The sequence below is a fragment of the Antrostomus carolinensis genome, unplaced genomic scaffold (genome assembly GCF_000700745.2).
Source record: "Antrostomus carolinensis isolate BGI_N321 unplaced genomic scaffold, ASM70074v2 scaffold3989, whole genome shotgun sequence".
Lineage (NCBI taxonomy): Eukaryota > Metazoa > Chordata > Aves > Caprimulgiformes > Caprimulgidae > Antrostomus > Antrostomus carolinensis.
The window spans coordinates 37,600-59,745 of record NW_010340606.1 but is presented as its reverse complement, the minus strand read 5'-3'; the positions used below and the strand labels follow the sequence as shown (position 1 = coordinate 59,745).

The window sequence follows — 22,146 nt, the reverse complement described above, 5'->3', positions numbered from 1 at the left end:
GGGAGCTCCCTAAGAGACGAAAATCTCCCACCACCAGCCAGCTAGGTGTTTGAACCCCTTCCCATGGCACAACAACAAAGGTCAGGACTGAACCTGCAGGGATGATCTCCAAGTAGAACAAAATCCTAACGAATCCTTAGGGGATCAAGCCAAGGTGAGAGTTGCCTACTGGAAGTAATTTTTACTGGAGACCTTCCTGTGCAGTGTTTCTATTTCAGGCATGGTACTTTGAAAGCTCAGGCACAAAGTGAAGCCCCACTAAGTATCTCACATCCAGAACAAAGACAGCTCACCTGAGAAGCTGTCACTGCAATGCTTTAAACAGAAATCGGGGTTCAGTCTTAGGACTGAGAAGTTTGGATAAGTTAGAAAGTTGGATCTGCATGGCACGTTTGTACAGGTAAAAAGTCAAAGCCTGGGAGTGCTGCTGGGTCCCCAGCACAGTTATGGCTGGCACCGGCTCAGACCCAGCATAAAACTGGGTTCAGACTAAGAGAGGTGGATAAGAACATCAAGAACGGTCCAAGAAGTACAAAACTCTGCAATTAAAGCTGAGGGATACACAGAGATATGGCTTATCAGGACAGGTTGCTGAGTTAAAAATAGTTCCCCCCCCAAAGCATCATCTTGTTGGCAACTGACACTCAAGACAAATGGCTTGCTCACACCCTTCTTGAAGATCATGCAAAGCCCAGCTTACGTGTCTCAACTTAAAAATTAAAGGTCAAATCTGAGTGTCCCCATTATCCGTGTCTACAATGAGGATGCCGGCACTTCACCATTCCCACAGGAAAGGTGCGGCAGCTTGTATCAGGCAGATACACCAGGAGACCCTGCATACACGTACATCATCAACTTACCATGCTTTGTTCCTTGACGGCTGTTTCACTGAAAATGCCTCTGGCTGCTCATTTGCAAAAGCCTTCTTCAATCCCTGGGAAATTCAGTGTTGATGGGAGAGATACACCAAAGCAGGTCAGTCTCTGTTTTCTCTCATCACTCAACACTAGTGCTCTATCACCCAGATCACTGCGGCCACCTGATCCACGGCCCTCCTGCCTTCCACACGTGGCTGAAGCCATCCTCAGCTCCCACTACACCATCCTTTCACCCTAAGGCACACCAACATGGGGCACAGTAATTGCAAACTCTTCTTTCTCTTCCTGCCACATGATTTTTGGCTGAGCAGGGGCTGCGCTCCCACCGAGCAGACCCAAGTATTTCTGTTTCATCTGTCACACAAACACCAGTGGATTTAATTATGCAGGTACTGGCTCCCTTGTGGCCCATCTTCATTATTAGTCCTTTACTCGAGGCTGTGTGAGCAGAAATATTTTGAATTTTTCTAATGACAATTACTTGTATTTATAGAATGCCTGTCATCCCAGAGAATCCTTCACCACTGTAAAAGCAGGGAAGCACTTCACTGATCCCTGAGTCATAACTACCTCAACAGTGCAACATGGCAGCTCTTTAACACACACAGTGATCTGGGCATGAAAGGAGGGAAGTTTTCCCAACCTGTGACAAGAAAGCAAAAGAAAAAACTTTACAAAGCAAGTTTCTCAGCATTGAGAACTTTATCACAGCTCTATCAAATCAGCCAGTCCCTTCAGGACACGCAGACACGGGGGCGGCTCTTCACACACACAAAGAGTACAGAAGCTTTCATGCTCTGATCATGTTGAAAACGGGGGTTTTTGTTGGGTTTTTTTGTTTAGTTTTTTGGTGCTGCAAGACACAGATCATGCCATTGAGTCAGGTATCGTAAAGTAAACATCAACGTCCTGCAGCTTGTGGAGAGCTCAGAGAAGGTTCAGGCACTTCTCAACCAGAGGAAGGAAACAGTGCGATTTACAGAGAGTACAAGAACACTTCAAAGTCTCACATGCCACTAATTTTTTTAAAGGGCAGACTTATGCAAACCTGAAGTTTGAGCATTTTTTCTCTCAACTGTTTTCTCTAGGAATCCCTCTCATAGAAAAAAGCCTTATAGAAGAAATACCTACTCCTGACAAAAACCTTCCCTACGTAAGGAAAATCCACTAAAAACTTCCTGGCTCTCACTTCCACTCCACACACCCAAGAGTAGCAAGCCAGGTCTTCCAGCTACCAACCAAGCACCATTAAACTGTGATTTCCTGAAGATTCAATCAGAACAATTATTATGCTCATGGTAGGTGTGGAAGCAATTTTCATCAAAACTTCTCCTTTACAGCATATGGGAAGAAAGTGAATGGCTAAGGTTAACCAAAGCTAGGCTCTGGATATGGAATACAACATGAGAAAGTTGGGCAGCTGAATAAAAAGGATCATAGCCTATACAGAGGTCAGGGAGTCCAGAGCAGTTAATTCATTCCTACCACAGCCATCCCCATGGCTCAGAGGAAATCATATGGCTGTTCTGAGTTTTATTTGCCTATTCAGCCACACACAAATGAGAGCTCAGAGTCATTGTGGTGATCAGGGGAAAGCACTCTGAAAAGCAGATGTGTCAGCTACCCTCCATGTAGACTTCTGTGATATGACAACCTTTTTGTCAGAGGACTTCTTTTTATTCTTCATTAACTTCCTCAATAACTACAGCTTTCAGAATACATTTTAAGACAAAGACATGCTTGAATATTAATGCTATAGGAAAAAAATGGGAGTTGAAAGTATGTCCTTGATCATATCTAGACAGAACTAGATATAATGGATTTCTAGTACCTAGGTAGTGGATATAAATAGATTAATATTACTCAAAGACCTGGAACATCTCTATGCATTATCCAGAGAGGAGTGATCCTACAGCACAAGCCCTTATGGAGTATCTATTGTCTAATGAAAAGTGCACCATTCAGCTCCTGAATCGCTAACTGCAAAGTACCTGGAGGAACATGGTCAAGGGGTGCTGGGGAGCTGCTCAGAGTCCACTCGCCAGTCTCTTCTCTTCTGGTAAAGAGAGTGACAAACGCCATCAGAACTGACCCCAGAACTGGAGCTCAGTAAACTTCAAAGATCAGGAAGCCACATCTGAAGACTGCAGGCAAAGTGCCCTACCAGCCTCTGAGTTCAGAGAGGAATGTCAGTGTTTAAGTCAAACAACTGCCCCAGAAAACATGAATGGCAGTTGTGAGGTCAAACTCAGGTCTAAACTCCATGACTGTGTTTCAGAACCCTCCAAGACAGCAGATGAATTCCCAACTCTTGAGCTCCTAAGAAATTCAGATCCCCATCCTCTTACAGCCAGTAGCACAGGGAAGGCACAAACTGAATTCCTCCAGTACCCCACACAGCCAGAGCGGAGGCTGTTGCGATCAGATGCCCAGGTCTCTCTGACTGTTTGGCACAGGTCCATTGTCAGCACAGTGACAAAGAAGGATTTGGCCCCAGGTCCATCAAAACTAGTAGGGGCATCAAAACTTGGTTCACCATTTCTTGTGCTCTTTTGCAGATAGGAATATCTTTGATTGCGAGACTCATGCAGCGTGGTGTGACCACAACGCTACCCCCGCAGACTATCCCTACATCCTCCTTTGGAAAGGGCAACATGACTTCCAGGAACGTGCCCCAGATTCCTCCTGCACCCACTCCTCACCAGCAGTTAGCTGTGATCCTTAGCAGCCTGGCATCAAGCTCACTATGCTAAGCTCGCAATTTCTTCTTTCACTGAGAAGAAGTCACTATCAGGAACTGGTAAGACTTTTTTGGGGAGGTTTAGCTGGCTGTGAACCACAGGCCAAAGCAGCACTTGCTCCCCACCAAGGCTTGAATCTTGGTACTGTTGAGTACCCCAAACACTGACATTTGCAGCGGCAACAGAGAATCCCACACAGACCTAGCTAGTGAGGAGCAAAAACGTGCAGGAGTCCAGGGCCCCTGCCTGCGTTTCAGACAAGCCCTGTTCCCATTGCTCATGTCCACAAATTTGTCTCCCCAAGGGCAGCACAGAAATGTTTAATTGGACCTAGAGCTGGTTTGGTAAAAATAGCAGAATGTTGGTATAAGAAGCATTCACACTTAGGCAGGAGTTCAGCACCATGAAGATCTTTGTCAAGAAAGGAGAAAAAATGAGAAAAGAGGCAGGGGGGAAGAGAGAGAGAGAAAGAGAGAACAGGAGTGAGTTCATCTACGAGTTAAGGCTGTTTTAGGTGTAAGCCTGGGGGAATTAACTGTAACACTCCATTTCAGTTTCTTTTTCCCTTTCTCTTTTGCACAAACTTGCATCTCACTCCTGTCAGACTTTGATGGCTTTATGTAACTGCTTAAAAATTGAACAAGCTTCTTAACTTAGGTTTAGCAGAACACACTTTTTTGCCTCTTTCTCTCGAATGCACATGAAGAATAAAGATTTCCGGAGAAAACAAGACCTTTTCCATCCTCTGACATCAGCCACTGTAGTGCACAAAGCCACGTCCTTGAGGACTGTTATTTTTTGTACATTTTGTTCCAGTACAAGCCAAGATATGTGCAGCCCCAGTGGGCTTTACAACTGGTAGCTGGAAAGACTCATCCCAGAGAAAATACACAGGTTAACCACCACAGCAGCGCCCACAGTGCAACACTTCCACAGGGGAGAGAATCCTAGAAAGCAGTAATGAGGCAAGAAACCCAAAAACCTCGGCAGTAAGGTATGACAGCAAAAGCCCCAAGAGGCAGGCAGGGGTTTGTCCCATATTATGGCCTAAGAAACAGTCTGTGACATCCTGCTAGCATGAGAATAATTTTTATTTCCTTTTTTTTTTTTTTTTAAATACAAGCTGAAAAAGTTTCTACTCTGTGTGACTAGATGAAAAAGCTTGAGAAGAGACTCCCACAAGGCTCAAAAAACAGAGGCAAATAACCCCCACCCTTTTCTGTGTGTATTTCTTAATTACATTAGTTTCTAAGCCAAAAACATATTTGTTGATGCTTCAGATTGACAATGCTGGTGGAAAAAACTATCGGGAAACTCAGTAAAAATATTCAACAGCAAGATTTTTAATTAAAACCCTCCTCTTTTTTTGCTTTATCTATTAGAAAGTGTCTGTCTGTGTTTGCATTGTGGGCTCTTTAGGGCAAATACTGCTTCTTACTGTTTGCACAAACTCAGAACAACCAACAGTCCCGATCCGGGGCCAGGAGCTGCATTCAACACCAAACACAGCACAATCTTGCTCAAGCTGTTTCACTCCCAGCTTGGAGCTAAAGCACAGGGCTTGTGGCAGCGGGCTAGGCCTGCGAAAGGCACCAACTGTGGACTTTGCTCAGCTCCAGTTTTGGGAGACAATGAGCAAAGTGCACCTAGTTCTGCTCCTGGTCACCACAGTACCACCCCAGGCAGCACAGTTGCTGCCTGGCACACGGTGTTCACCCTCCCAGGCGCTGGGCATCTCCCCAGGCCATCCTGCCACAGCCTTTCTGCTCATTAACCCTGAGCCCCCGGACACGGCGATCCCAGCCAGCAAATCCAGGGTTCGTGCTGCACACCAACGCTACTGGCCTTCCCCCAACCCAACAGTGCTGTACCTCCCCCCAAGTCGCAAAAACATCCCCAGGGACACAACTGCATCCAGCACTGCAATCCCTGCAGCATAAAACCACATTAAACATTTTGATACCCACCATCTCTTGCATCCAAACAGCCAGGGCACGACAGCCTCAGAACGCTGCTGCACAGAGGCCAGTGCCATGCTGCCCCTTCTGGGGATGGGAATGCCAGAGTACAGCAAAAACTCTGAGTTTTCCAGTATCACACAGTGACTCAGGAAGATGACACGAAAGAACAGGACAATTTACTGTGATTATCTGCTGCTTATCTTATGGTTGTATGGAAGCTCTAACCCATTCCTGCCCACACCCGTGGCAGCACATGGCTGTTAAAGATCACAAATGAGCTACTAACAAGACTGTCAGTCATGAGCACTGTGGTTTTTCCTCCTCTGCTGTTTTTGCCTGCCACATTCCGACGCTGAGCTTCGCACATCCCCAGCCTCATACTGTCCCTGGAGGAGGTACCATCAAGACCCACCACCTCCACCTGCTGCTGGGGTTACGGGATGTCATATCCAGGCAGCCCTTGTCAGTTCCTGGTGTATGTGGACAGTCCCACTGGTGTGTCAGCATCCCACAGTGAGCAGGAACCTGCTTTGGGGGTGCAGCCCAGCCCATGGGCCATACATGGCACAGGTCTGCCTTAGGGACTGTCCAGGCACAGAGTAGAAAGTCTGAAATACAGACCCAAGTTTACACTGCAAGTGGGACCTTAGAGGCTAAAAGCTGGATAGAGAAGCCACTAGACCATTCGTTCAGAAAACAGAGCACTGTCTCAAGGAAAATCAGCACATTTTTAGAGCCCTGACCAAAAGACTGCAGCTTCACGAGGCTTTTGAATGTGGCCTGCTTAGGCATGTGCACTGTGCACCCCAAATTTAGCACGTGGATCTAACCAGACAGCAGAAGCATCATCAGCAAAAGGAATGCCTAATGAAGATGAGCAGAACAGTGCCACATGTTGCAGCCACACCAGGTAAAAAGCAAATAATGAAGTAATAACTGGAAGAAGATACTGACCCTGCCTCAGAGGCTGCAGAGGCATTGCTGCCAGCACAAGAGCCATGGCCCCACGGCACAAGCAGAGGGGCAGTCAGGGTGCAGAGGGAGTACACGTTCCCCGCCCGGCCCAGGGCTCATCCTTGCAAGGACGCTGCTCTCCAGCATGTCACAGGCAGCTGCAAAACAGAGCACAAGACCTGCCTTCCTCCCGACTAGAGCTTAAAATTGCACAGAGCCACCCCAAACCAGGCTGAACTGCTCTCAGTCACCCACCCCCATTTCCTTACCCCCTTCCTACAAAGCCTGCCCTTGTGACTCCCGCAGAGGCAGGCGGCTGCACTGCGCTCTGCGCCACAGAGATGGCTGGACCTGTGCTGGCCCATATGCAGCACATTATATAAGCTATATGGGAGGCAACTCCTTTCACACCACCACCAATTACCTGGTTAACCCCAAAATTACAGCAGACCCATGGCTGCCTGCAACAGTGCTGCTCAGCTCAATGGCTCAGTGTCAAGCAAGAGTTACCCACCACCAAACTTCTGACCTACTTCTGTGTAGTGTTTCTCCTTCTCCCTGCTCCTGCCCTCAGTCCCCAATTAAATCTGCGTGAGATTTCCTCAATTATCCTCTTCCTGCTAATAGATGTGGAAAGAGGATGCCATAACAATGTATTCCCCTGGCAATGGTTCAAAATAAATCTCAGAATTAATGTTGAAGAGTGCAGGATGTAGGAATTTTTAATTAAACATGAATGTATAGAAATAAGCAGTTACATTTAAGAAAGCTGATCTTTTGCTGTCACCACAATACTTAACCTCTCAGCCATGCAGTGAGAATCCTAGTGCTCTTATTTAATTGACAGGCCAATAAATCAGCACTAATCTCCCCTTTTTGTGTAGCTGTGCATGCTGATGTTCAGCTGAGGTCAGCTATTTTGGAATACAGCAATACTCAACTGGAACAACCTAAACAGCAACACGCATGGGAATGCAGTTTGAAAAACACTCAAGTTTGGAAGAGGCAAAGTCTCCTAATGCTTGAAACACACACACATATAACAAAACTTGGAGGGGGGAACCTAAACAATAAAAATCTGTGTTTTGAAATTTTTGCAGGAGAAAGTTTATTCATACCTGTTGGAAAGAGGAGAAGCAGGAATAAGAACTCCTATTTGAACACACTGAGTAAGACATTCTGAGAGGCACTCGCAATTCTGGATGAGCATAGAGATAATTTGAACAAGATTTCTAATTGAGACAAAAAAGGTCTGTGAGGAATAGGTAATGAACAGTGCCTGGAATCACCTTGCCCATTACAGAAGACAGCAAGCCTTTGTTCAACTTTATAGGCCCCTTTCGACTCATCCCAGAAAACTACTGTGAGATAAGAAATTGCAAGTAACTCCTTCATAAAAAGGAGGCTTTAATCCAACAGAAACTACATCTGCACACCTACAAGCTGCCTTTTCCATACCTGAGTTCCTACTTTCTCTCCTCTATTTATCCAAAACTGTATCTTGGGCCAGAAACACGATACCATCTCCTAACAGCTAGATAACAAACAGCAATTAAACACATCACTGCAAAGGGAGTTCAGCATAGCAATATTACAGAAGAAAGAAAAAAAGTTTATTTTAAGCCTGGTGGAGAGCAACATGCAGCATATTAAAGGAAGTCAGACCACATCCCTGCTGCAAATACCCAGTAAACTTCACAGGCAGCATGTCCATAGCACACAGCAAACAGCTAGTAAGGTGATCTGAAAATTATTGAGGACACTGCAGTGCTGGATGAGGCTGAAATGAAAACAGATGAAGACTTAAGCCAAGGTAGCAAAGGAAACATCTCCACAATGAGATATGAAACCACTTCCCACAGCAAGGAATCAACGGGCTAGCTAAGAATCACATGAGACTGCAGAAACAAACAGGCTTTCACTGTGCTAGAGATGGATTGAGTAGAGGAAGAAATGGAAAGAAAATATATTTTAACTATTCTCCAGTATTTCTTCATGCTCTGTGTGGGACCTGGATGTTAAAAATTATTAACACCCCTGGGAACAGAGTGCTATCTCTCAAAACCCTAGTCCCCTTTTTGTATAAGGAAGGCAGTGACTCCTATCCCACTAAAATTATAAGCAGCAATACTCTGCTCGTCTCTGGAAAACACACTTTCTCTAAATATCACCTGAGAGACTCTAAACAAAAACCTGCAGCTTCCCCTCTTGCCTCCCTCCCATCACCATTTGCTGTACGTACACCAAAGGCCTTTGTTTCCACCTTAATGCACATGTACTGAAGCTATTTTTGGCCAAGACTGACGTGGTTTTGTTTGCATAACTGGGTTCCCACCTCGTGATCTGCCGCTCTAATAGTTTGCAAAATAATACCTGCATAAATAATGCCTTTATCTTAAGGCCAAATTAAAAAAAAAAAAAAAAAGAGAGATAATAAAAGTCTTTCTGCAGAAGCACTTATAAAATGCCTCAGCAAGATGTAAACCAAATTATGTAGCGATGACCAGCTGGAATGCACGGATTTAATTCTGCTTTGAGTGAAAGAGTATCAAAACAAACAACAAAACAAAATTCACACAGGACGATAACCCTTTAACACAGTAAGAGTTTTAAAACACTACAGCCAGATGCACTGCAGAACTGATTTGTAAGAACTCATGTCAACCCAAAATATCATCCATAGGAAATGCAAACCTATCACTGTTAAAAACAAAAGCAGAGCTCAAAATAGCAGCATTTCAGATGAAGAGAGTATGTCAGTTGGACTGTTCTCAACTGTCCAAACTGAGCTGTAATCACAGATCTCTCTTAAGGAATATTTCATATTTGTCCAGCGTTAAAAATAAACGTGAGATATCTTAGAAGAGAAAGAGATGGCCCTAATAAAGAAGGTAAGGAAATAAACTATGTCTACAAAAAGATCCAACCACTGGATCTTCTTGTCCAGTGCTCAACTACTGGCAACAGTTGGACAAAATCTACTTCTGTAACAACTTTGTCACTATAAAATACTGTAGAGGAGTGACTGAACATTTGCCTCATCTGCACAGGACTGAACCAGGAGAATTGACTGTGTTTTAGCAGATCCTCATTCTGAAAGTACCAGTGCTTCAGGTTCTTACTTCACTCCCAGCCAAAGCTTTGCCTCTCAGGATGGTGTTGCCTGAGCAAGAACTTCACATTTGAGCAGGATTATTGCTCCATTTATATCTGAGACATCTCCCTTCACTATCTTCCTCCCTCATCCATCACCTTCATCCACCCTTGCACCAAACATTAAAAGGGCTGGATACATTTCCATTTACATATTCATTGGATCCAGTGGAGTCACATGGATAAATGAATAACGCAAGACCACAAGCAGCTCAATCCCTTACAAACACTGGCTGCAATAAAGAGAAGGGACAGAGACTGTGGTGGGGAATAGCTCTCCCTCCTCATCTCTAGGAAGAAATTTTTCACTTGCACAAATCACTGAGCTGCCAGAGATGGGAGGAAAGTCTAGAAACATCTTTCTTACCCTGCACCGAAACAACACATCCTGGGAGCTTTGCTCACAGCGTTGGCTGTCCAATTTGTGCTGTGTTGTATTTCAGCAAGGGAATTAAACAGCAAGCACACGTAGTGCAATTACAGGGAAAACACCTGACAGTACACTGTTCAGGAGGCTTGACAGAGACAAAATAACATACCTGTTTGCAAAAGACAGCTTTAGCTTCTTAACCATTTCCTGGAGTCACTATGGAGCTGGAAGCCTCACAGTGAAGTATTTTGTTGCACTGCAAAGACAGCAGAAATCTCCCAGAGGTGCTCAAGCCAGCAGTAGCCCACACAGCTCAACATAGAATCATAACATCATAGAATGGTTTGGTTTGGAAGGGACCTGAAAGCTCATCCAGTTCCAACCCCCCTGCCAGCAGCAGGGACACCTTCCACTAGACCTGGTTGCTCAAAGCCTCATCCAACCTGGCCAAGAACACTTCCAGGGAGGAGCAGCCACAGCTTCTCTGGCCAACCTGGGACACTGTCTCACCACCCTCACACCAAAGAATTTCTTCCTCACATCTCATCTAAACCTGCCCTCTTCCAGTTTAGAGCCATTTCCCCTTGTTCTGTCATTAACATCTAGGAGACAACACTCAAGACAGGCAATGCCAGAAGACAGCTTCTGTCAGCATCACCCTGTGCAATTCCAGCAACATGGACATCATTGCCAAGACACTCGAGTGCCTCATTGCTATGGGGAAGCCTTGAAAAGCTTTAATTTACCTTTTTCTCTTTGTTTTCCCTCTTTCTAGAGGATATCACCTGACTGCAGCCCATTTAAGTGTCCAAAAGAGAACTGCAACAAGGCGGCCCTGTCAATGCTTGGCAACGTGCTGCTCGCTATTCAGCTCAGTCCCTTCCCCAGCATTATGCTGATGCTGATTTGACATATCCACTTCCACATCCAAATATCTCGGAGACACCAAGTACCCTTACAGCATAGCAAGTCCCCTTTAAAAGACAGTCACAAACCATCGCCTGGCTGCAGTGGGACCTGCTTGTTTCTCTAAACAAGGCTAAACTCACCTAAAAATTTGGAAGTGTGTTAAGAGACAGAGAGCTAAGGAGCATCTGTCATACAAAGGGCAGTGGTGAAGATACTTCTGCTTTTAGATACGTAAGTTCTTGTACGAGGAGGAGTGCAAAGGGGAATCATTCAGTACTGACTCATCTCTCTTGGAGGAATCTGCTTCTTGGGCATCCCACTCCAGCTGCGGTATACAGCAGGCCTCTTCTGGCTTGCGGCATTTTGCTTTCCTTTCTCTCACTTACCAAATCATACACAGTATCACCAGGGAGAAACCCTACATTTGACACCACCACACCAGCAACAGCAGACAAGCAGAATTGCAAAAGGCAACACTTTGTTAGCATGGAGATTTGCAGGAAATTACATCTCAACCTCGGAATCAACCAGCGCCCAAGCAGCTCTCCACATTCAGCCTAAGTTAAATCCACTGCTGAGGGCGAGAGTGGTTCCAGGCTGGTGGCCAAAGACCCCTCCAAAGGTGGTGCCCAATGACCACAGGGTCTGTGCTGCGTCCCTGACAAGGGCGTGGCTTCTCTGATGCGGGCCCATGGCGATTCAGGCTGTGCAGCCTCCCTAGCACTTCAAAGGACACTGCAACACATCCTGCTGATGCAGAGTCTGTCTTGGTATTGTGATGGCAAACAGTATTTAATATTGGTAACAGCAACACTGCAACCAGTTACTATTCCCTCTTTTTTTCCAGTTGCACAGAGTGTAACACTGACCCTATCACACCAGACAGCTAACATGAAATGACTATTCTCGTTCAGATAAGACTGATCTCTCAAGGTTTTTAGATAACAGGATAATATATTTCCCTAGATATTAGAGATTGAAAGAGATTTATTAAGGGAATTACTCTCTATATTCTGTGCAGTCCATTAAGAGATGAAGTTTTCCCTGATTCATCCAGGAGCTCATTGCAGGCCATGTGATTTCAGTGATATAATACTCAAGTTCCCTTCGCAGCTTCTAATCCTGTTAATTTTATACTCCTCATACTCCAAATACAAGCACAGTGTTGGGTTAATGTCCCAAGTTTAATTCAGGTATGAAACACACTATAATTCCACAGGACAAAACCAGGGACAAAATCAGACTCTTTATTCCTACTTGTGGCACTAGGTCGTGGCACCTTGTTACCCAAACTCTACTTCCGTTTCTTGATTTCAAAACACAGAGTAAAATCCAGCCAAAGCAACTGCACCTGCCCTGCAAGCCCCAGATTTTCACGTGCCAGTCAAACCATCACAGCAGTGTGGCTAGGTGCACTGTATTTGGTTTTTATGAACATATCCCCTCCACATTACATGAGTATCATCAGATTAGAACAGGTAGGTGAAAGGAGCAAAGGACGGTCTCAGATCCAGGGTGTCAACAGAAACAAACCAAGAGCTTTGGACACAGCATGGTGTTTCGCAGAGCTCCCAACACCACGGGAGCAGAAGGACAGCCCTCCCACCTCCACGCTACAGCTCTCCAGCACAGGAGTCGAAGGGGAATTGCCCTTGGCCATGTCACTCTGATGATGCAGTGAAGCGCTTCGGACCTCATCTCAGAGTACAGGGAGCCACACACATGGTAACCGCTTCCCCTTCAGCCCTTGATGAGTTTCTGGATGTACTCACCTAGCCAGTGACCAGCGGCTACAGCAGCACTTTTGTATGGAAGATGCATCTCAGAATCACATCTCAGCAGCTACAGAAGAGATTTTGAAGCTATGACTTGTGCTTTTGCCCTTCCCTCCCAAATTTAGCTCCTTTTCAGCTAAGTACTAGTGACGCTGCAGTGGCCTTGAATCACAAATGCAGCCAGAGCTTAGGAAGCACTACAAAAGCATTTGTTCCAATATTTACTCAGAGATTTTTCATGCTACACCTACCACAGACTATTGAGAACATAGTGCACTGGGGAAGGGCAAACCACACAGACTATATATACTGCTGCCAAGCAAAATGTCATTAAGGTTTTAGCAATGCCACACAAATTGAGTTTACATTAAAGCTTCTTTTGGATAAACCATACCCCAGAGTGAAACACAGTGACAGAGCTGAGTAATGAGTTGAAGCACAGCAATCAAGGTACAACTACTGAGCAATAGGGAAAAGGACTCATTCCAAGCTGATATATGAGGATACAGAGCTTAATTTGAAGTATAGAAGGGGGTGATTATGTACAGTCACCATTATACATGGATTTAATACTGCGTAGGATGCAGTATCTACCACCGGCAGTTGCACAGAAAACACCCCAAGGTCCAACTGCAGTATAAAGACCACCATGAACTGGAAGCTGAGATTCTTCTTAATACAGGCTTATAGGTAACCCCTAAACAGCTGAGAACCCCTTCTGAGGCTGGGACTTCAAATCTCTCTCTTGTGCTACCCAGAACACTCACCCACAACTCATAGTTCATCATTTCATCATTTCAAGCTTCTCCTTCCTGTAAGGATTTAAGCTCACTGAATCCCTGTCTGTCCCCAGGTGTGGTGAAGAAACACGTGTGCTACAGCACTGTTGGTGTAACACCAAAGTAATCGAGGCTCATGTCCCCCCAGCACTGCTCTATACAAAAACACAGCACTCAAATGTTATTTCTAAGCAAGACAAAATAACCAGAGCATGGTAAGTTTGTAAGTACTTCTCACTTCTGGTACTAAGAATCCTGAAGTGTATTTTGCACTAATATTCATCGCAGTCACTGGGGAGCAAGTTCAAAGCACAGCCCATTCATGCGAAACGGATGCAAATGGGTTTAGGGATGACCTAGAGTTCACTGGAGACTACACACATTCATTCAATGTTCTCCCTGCTTTGCCCAGTTCATAAACTAAATCGGATTAGACACATCAGACCTCAGGTGCTTAAAAGGCTGCCCACTGCTGCAACCCCACTAAATCAAGAGATCCTTGCTGAGCACTCTTCCCACAGACAGATGGGGACCATATAACTGCATTAGAGAGTTATGAGGCTCCCAGACAGGGCCATCAGGATCTGTCAGCCTGACTGAATTGCTGTTTCCTCCTTGAATGAGCAAGCCAGGTTTCTTTTCTTTTTTTTTTTTTTTTTTTTAACAATACTGCACAGAGTTTTTGAGAACTTGCAAAAAACATTTATAAATCCTTAAGAGTGGCTTCATGGAGGAAAGAATAGAAAAAACTATATAAAGATTTCAGAGCACTGCTAAGTAGAGCAATGTAATAGGTTTATCAAGATAAAAACCCCCCCCCCCCCCAAAAAAAAAATGTACAGATCAGCTGCACCCTGCCAGCAGAAGTACTGAATGTTTAAAATGAGGGAAGAGAGATGCAAAGAGGATGTATTTTCCTCTCAGCTCTTCATACAAGCTTATACACCTCTCATAACCAGCACACTGATATTTAAACTAATTAGCACCAGGAAAACCACAGGACTCTGCTTTTCTATCAGCCTATTCACACGGACAGAGTAAAAAATGACAACAATTAAATACAGCTCACGTATCGGAATGCAGTAGTCCACGATCCCTGCCACACCCCCTTCCTGCCCTAAGTAGCAAGGGAAGAGAAACATGGTGCAGGACACATCTCAAATAGGAAAAAAAATAAATAAATAACCCCACTAAACAAAATGCTCACTCAGCACTATGCTAGAAGATAAAAATAGAAAGCAGGAGAGCTGGTACTGAATATCAAGCAGCATTTCCTGTTCACTGCAGCACAGTGTGAGCAAGAGAACCCAAATCAACTTTCCCTTCACTGTCTGAATTTCCTCTTCCTCATAAACATGCCAGTGGGGAATTAGCTTTGGGAAGCTGTGGACTCGCCCATCCACCATCAGTGCAAGGGTTAACCCCCACCAAGCTCTGAAAGTAACTCATGGCAGAGAGTAGAAATGACGGGCTGGGCTGGTGGTTTTCTGCGAATATTCAACACGTTTGTGCAGCAAGCCTGCCTGTTATTAGTAGAGGGGATGTTAAAGAAGCTGGCTCTCATGCAAAGTTTCCATCCTAACTACTCGGACAGTGGCTTCCTCCAGCATATCAATCTGTGCTTTAGGGCCCTGTACAAGAGCACACAAGACAGAAAGGGGGAAGAGGAGCAGAGAACAGGAATTTTTGCAGTCATCTTTGCTAAGTTAGAGGCTAAAAATTAAATCTCTAGTCACAGGTTAAGATAGAATCAGGCACAGATGCCTCCACACATTGAGAAGATGGTTCCGATTTTAGGATGGGCTGAATCACCTTCTGGATTTGTCTATGGAAAGAGCTGAGACAACTCAGACTGGAGAGCTAACTAAAAGCAACAAGTCCCTTCATAAATAGCAGCAGAGGCTAGTGATTTGGGTCAGAATGAAGCCAGCCCAGGATGGGACCTGTCATCACCTGTTTCTGCCATCCAGACAATAAAACATCTCCCAGAACTGCTCTGGGGCTGGAGAAAGTAACTCACATCTCCCCTTGTCCATTGTCCCCAGGGATCAGCCATATCCCCAGCTGGCAGGACCTGCCTGAGGGTAAATCACAGACAAATCACAGGGCCCCATCAGAGCTAGGGAAGCCTTTCGACTTACTCTTTGGCATTTCAGCTGTCTGCTGCTGCTGCTGCAAAGCCTGCCATTTTGGGTACCTTGAGGTCTCATGCAAGTTGGTCTTGATTGTGCCAAACTGCTCCCATAAAAGCAAAGGCTCTGAGTGACCCCAGTGCTAAAACAAAATGCTTTGCACAAACTGTTTCAATTCAGAGATTTCTCCAGGCTAAGAAGTGTACTTCTGGAAAAAAAAAAAAATAAAAATTACATACTGAAAGCTTTTAAAAGTCAAATCAGTTTGACTCTTTTTTTTCTGCTTCTTGAAATTAAGAGAGAAATGAAAAAAAATATTGCATGGCTCTACATGTACCACCTCCTAGTGCTCCAGTTTTCTTATTCCCACCTACAAAGTGGGAACAATAAACCTCATCTACTCCATAGAAAATTTCTAAAGCTTGTGCCCAGACTTGTAGACACTCACTTGCTAGGACAGCTTGGGCAGGACTGATAGGAGAAGAGAGCCACGAGCAGTAAAAAAGCCCACAGGTGTGTGCATGCACATGTGCACTCTCAGGATGAAGATGAGGCGGATGAGACACTTGCCCTTCTTTCCTGCTACCACCACTTACTTCTGCAACTGCATTTTGCCATCCCTGCTGTCTGGACAGATGGATTAAGATGCAGCCAGCTGCAAAATGATGGACACTGTTACCAGGTTTGACAAACAGTGGTCTTGACAAGGAAGATTCCTCCTTGGGCTTAGGATCAGCCTACCAGCCCAGACTTCTGGGACAGCATCTCATAACTATGAGATGCCATTTCTAAATCACACATACAACTGTACCCACCCCCTAAAAAAGAAAAAAATAAAAAAGAAGGAAAGGGGGGGGAATGTTTTTTGCCAAAATCTGCACATTGTGCAAAGAATAAGCAGCTTCTGAGGGTTCACAAGGCAGCTACTCATCAACAGCTCCACATTTTTGGACAACATGTAGCAATACCAATGCTCTTTTTGCACAATCACTCGCGTCTCTCCAAGGGCCAAGATGGCACCAATGCTGCTAAGACAAGGCTGATGTTTTGTCAGTCTCCTCTTGCTCTCTCTCCACCTCACATATGCCCACTTAAGACTGAAATCAGGCATAGTTTCTGCAGAAGCCTGGCCTCTGGTTTGGAACTATAAATCACTCCTTTCTGTGCTAGCTCTCCCACCTGACTGGTCGTCAGCTGTCAATGAATGCACCTGACAAGGGACACCCAAGCCCACAAATCTTACCTCATATTTATAAATCTTGCCAAAGAAGACATTGCTTTCTGGCAAAGAGATTATTTACTGACCCGTAGATCTTCACTCAGCTTGAGGCAGAGGCGACAGATGATTTTTCCAGCACTGCTATTGCGAGTCACATTTATATATCCTACTCTTGCAGCACTTAACGCAGTACCTCTGATTTATAAACCCCAGCACAGGTTTCACACCTGCCTGTTCACAGTAATTCAGGCTGAGCAACAAGCTGTCTAATGGCAGCACTGAACAAGCCTCTGAGGGCATCTTGATCAGCACCCAAAACCAATCCTCTGTCCCAGTGATGCACAGGTCTTTGGCACACCCATGTCTGAGCTGAACATCACGTACACAGGGCTGGGCTCATGAGAAGTTCATTTCCTTTCCAGTTTCACATCCTTCCTAGATATCACCACCAGGGAATCTAAGTTTCTTACCTAACCCTTCCCAAATTTCAGCAGTAGTTTTGGCTTGCTGAAGTTTCAGTTTTCCTCTGCCTTTGTAAGGGTGCTCTACTGTCAGGCTCTATTTGCAATCAGAAACAGGTCTGGTTTTATAGAGATGACTCAGGACACCAACATTCTTGTTTCTCATGCATTTAGTAGCAATACTGTGTCAAAACAGAACAGCACTTTGGTTTCCAAGCAGAGCCCGAAGGACAGCTATGAAAGCTGCACAACATATGGCTCCACTTAAGAGATTAAGTAAGTGTTTGATTAATTAAGGTAGATCAAACATATCCATGCACCGCTCAGCACCAGATCCTGAACATGGAAATGGTTTATATGAATAACACACCTGATGATATTCTGAGCTTGCATACCATACAAGAGGGCACTTCACTGCTCTAACAGCAACTCTGCAGTTGCCTGCCTTTATTCCGGCCCCAAGGACAAACAGCTCCATTGGATTTGGATCATTTCATCTTCCAGGAGCTTAGCTGTTCAGCATGCCTATAACCAAAGAGCCTTCCTGAGTTGAAAGAAGCAGTTAATGTCTGGGAAGCAAGGTAGGACCTGAAGGGAAGTGAGAGAAAAGGAGGGGCTGAAGTCCTTGTCTATCCATCCTCTGGCTCGTATCTCAGCCCATAAGTAAAAATCAGGAAAGAAAACAGAAATGATGCAAGATGGCATTCCAGAAAGTCACAAGTGCCTGAAATACCATCCTTGCACGTGCTCCATAGAAGCTAACACCCAATGCAAGCAGGCTGGAGAAGTCAGTCTCACTGCCAACGTACTGTTTTTATGATGGAAAAACAGACAGAGTTCAGGTCCTCCCTGGAAACCACATTTCAGGAAGGCAGTTCATCAGATATCAAAGGAAAATGAATACAATAAAGGACTGGTAAGGAAGGACAGTAACAGGGTGGAAAGAGCCACAGACACAAAACTGCAGAAGGTCAGGTCCCCCTCTTGATTCCAGCAGGGAAATCCCAGGCTCCCAGATCATCCTTTGTTTGTCTGCCCTAAAGGAACAACAAGGACTAAATCTCTTCTGCCCTGTTCACTAGAAAACATCACGTTAGTTGCCAGCTAGCAAATCTATTGGGGCTTTGGACAACCCAAAGTCTTATACATTGGGTACCAGTGAAACCAGACAAATAACACAAATCTGAAACAAGACCATGGAATAACCAATAATAAACAGACCTCAAACACACGGCACAGCATGGATTAAAAACAACCCCACACATAAGGAAGGAAAAGTATCAGAAAAACGGTACAAGTTTTGCCATTGTTTCTGAATTTTTCCCAAAAAAACACATAGACATCCTCAGGCCCACAACAGCTTTTACTTCCCCCGCGAGAAGCATCATTTACAAAATAAAAAGAACAAAGTGAATTGTGCTATACTTGCAAAACACTTTGGGAAAGAATCAGTGACATGAATTTGTCACCGAGACTGTGCTGGTAACAGTACCAAACCCAAAGGACACATGGTTAAAAAGGGAAGGAAAAATAAAATCATCAAAACTCCAAACCCCAGCGCAAATCTACAGGCAATCTGAAACATCACAGTTCCTTCCACCTGCAAGTATCACTCAGCCAAAGAAAGAGGAGGCCCAATGCCTGCGTTAGGCCATAAAGCCTGCGATATACATTGAATGGAAACCAATTCAGAGGAGAAAGAATAACGCACCTATTCATTTATTGCTACAAAATAACTCTAATAACAAAAAAATGTCCACCTGCAGCTGAAGGAACCTGCAAACTGTTAGTAAAGCACATTGTTAGTCTCCGAGGCTAAACATGCGGCAGGTAAATACCACCCCTGAAGCAGGCAGAGCCATATTTCAAAAAATACCTCACCCTACTGATTTGCAGCTTCTCAGCTCCAGGCTTGAAGAGGTTCCATCGACGTCCACCGTTCCTGCAGTTCCCGCGCACCTTCAGTGTCTTCGAAGCCTGTTCGTTCTCAGCTGCCAGGATAAAATCCACAGTGAAAAAAAAAAAAGGAATGACAAAAGATAAATGCTGTGCTTTAGCTCAGGCTGGGGGCGGAGGCTGTTCCTTTAAATGAAAGAAACAAAATTGTTTGCAAGAGACTCATTCAACCTCTTCTTTAGAAAAAGAGAGCAGAGAGTATATTTAGGTGCTTTATTCAGTGCTCTTGGGATACAAGAAAAATAGTGCAGCTTGGATACTACAAAAACGCAGGCACAACCTAAGAGCTGAGAGCCAAATTCAGAGGTGGTGTAAGCAGGTGGGGTCAGACAAGCTGGGTGTGAAGCCAGAATGCTCTCCCAGGAGCACCAGGACTGGAAGTACACTAGCTCCTTGGGTCACAACTGCTAACGGCACCTCTGCAGTTCGGACCTGCAGAAATCCCAGCTGTACAGTTGCTGTGGTCCATATGATGCAATGCCTTGAAAAAGAAACAGCTCCTCAAATTTATGCAGAAAGCAAAAATGGAAAAGTCCATAAAAGCTGTTTTTCAAAGAAACTGGGCTACTTCTCACCCCAAGCATTTCAGGCCAATCCCTCACAGACGCAATTCTGATCTAGCTCTAAGCAAGCTATACCATTTACACCACATTTCAGCCTGGCCTTACAGATGGTACATGCCCAAGCACAAAACAGCTTGTAAAGAAGAGGCAAATGATGGAGGAGGGCTGGCAACTCACCTTTCAAAATTAAGCTCTGCTTTTCTAATCAACCCAGATATTCAGCTCCCCACCTTATCCCTCTCTCTTTAGGGTGAAGGTGCCATTCTGTGTGAGACTGGGGTTTTTCCCTCCCACATTTGGCAAGGTTAGATTTTAATCCCTCCCTCCATCAGACTCTTCACGTCCCCTAGCCTGTAGTGACAGCCACTGGGAGGAAGGAAAGAAGCTGAGCACGGCTCGTGCCCTCACGGCAGCTGCCAGCACAGGCTCCTGTCAGCCGGTGCCTGTGGTCCGGGCAGCGTGCATACACGTGCCTGTGTATACGGGTGTTGCCATCCCCTGGAGGCTTGTGATCCTGTTCATGGAGAAACGTGTCCACAGAAAACAGCCAAATTCTGGAATTCTTCCCTGAAAAATGCAAAACGCCAATTTTCTTTTTCCTGATGGACTTCTAACCCTGGCAAACGGTTCAGACTGCATCAGTCCTGAGGGGTTTGAAACCATCTACCCCAAAGGGTCCCAGGCTTTGGGAGAGTGGAGATCCACATCCCTGCTCCTGGGGTTCAGGTCACCTTTACCTTACAGGGGCAAAACACACACACATGAAATGCTCCCTGCACCCCAAACCAAATAGGTGAGGACCCTGCTCGGCCCAGGACAGCAGCACAAAGCACAGCAGAGCTGGGGACCCTGCTGCAGCCCTGGTATGGCTGGGTGGGCAGCAATCCTGAGTTTCTTCCAGCGTTGCTGGGAGAGCGATTGCACTGAGACCCATTTCCTAAATGCGATGCTGACGCAGGCAGCCTGCTGTTATTTTTAGCAACGCGCGTTTCACTTTCTAGACTCCCAGAAAATGAAGCTGCAGCGCGAGCGACGATTATAGCAAAAGGCTGCTAGCAGGCTCCAGAGGCACCGTGCCAATGGAGTAGCACTCAGGAGCAACGTGCAAACACTCTAATGCTCACATTGGGAGATGCATGTGTTACTCCCCACGCGCTAGAAACGTGTGCACCCCGACAGAAGAGCCACCAAATAAAGAGGCAGCCACTTTGTCTTTTCCTTCCTAGTTCTTCCTAACCCTGATGTGCTGCCACTATCCATTAACGGCTCAGATCCCCAGCGTGCTCCCGAGCAACGCCAGCGCAATCTGGCAGCGTGCCCGTACTTACCCATTGCTAAATCACGTGGTTCTTGGTGTTAGCAGTATCCCTTCAGGAAATTATTTCCTTACTCTAATTATCAATCTTTTTAATTAGAGGTTCAAAAAAATGATATCATCTATTCAACCATAAGCCTATTTACCTGCCAACACAAGACCCTTCCAGCACATACATTCTGTAAGTGCCTCCTCTAGTGTCGTTTTGAGCAGGACAAATGCAGAGGATAGCTCGCTGTAGTCTTTGGCTCGTGAGATTCTCTTCTCCATCAAGAAGAGTACCCAAGCATAGGAGAAAAAAAACCCACTTCTAGCCGTGTTACCAAACAAACATCAGACTTGAGTTGTGATCTCAGTATCCATCACCACTTGCCACCTCCAAATAGCAAGAGGAAACTACCAAATGAAACCCTACACAGAAGCTGCTGAACAGCTTTTACACCTTACATGCCTATCTGTTCATCCTGTAACCAAATTACAGGAACTGTGTTCAGAGACATTAAAAAGAGAAAACAGCCTTATTTCATAAATACACTGTATACAGAAAGATCTTATCAGCTAGCAAGAAACTCCTCAGCATGTGGCTATCAGAGCTCCCTCACCTGGCTCCATGGTTGTAACAAGCATGGATGGAAGCCACATTTCTGACTTTTCAACCCATACTGGCCTTTGGATGAGACCCAAAAAACAGATCTAGGAGAAAACCACCACAAAGCTACTCACCACGTCTTCGGAGCAAGTGCTGCATGCGTCCTCCCACCTGGTCCAGCCCCATCGGGGTGCTCTGGGAAAGGGGTTCAGAACGACATCTCTCCACAAGGACTTTGAAGGGTGGTGCTTGTGGGGATGGTTGAGAAGGATGAGACATCGGCTGGCAAGAAAAGGGTCAGAGAAGTAGATTACCAGTACGTGTCAAGCCTCACACAAAGCAATCACGGAACACATAATCATAGAATCCCAGATGGGTTTGGGTTGGAAGG

At 45.3% G+C, this 22,146-nt stretch overlaps 1 protein-coding gene across 1 annotated transcript in view; it reads right to left on the bottom strand.

Annotated features, from left to right (window-relative positions):
- The window catches only part of ARHGEF9 (Cdc42 guanine nucleotide exchange factor 9), a 177,813-nt gene extending 155,872 nt beyond the window's left edge, over positions 1–21,941 (bottom strand). The window contains exons 1-2 of the mRNA XM_029087029.1: positions 21,890–21,941; positions 19,214–19,323 (exon numbers count right to left, since the gene is read on the bottom strand). Of these exons, the coding sequence (XP_028942862.1) occupies positions 19,214–19,323; positions 21,890–21,941 (162 nt within the window). The remainder of the gene's footprint in view (positions 1–19,213; positions 19,324–21,889) is intronic.
- Between the last annotated feature and the right edge of the window lie 205 nt (positions 21,942–22,146).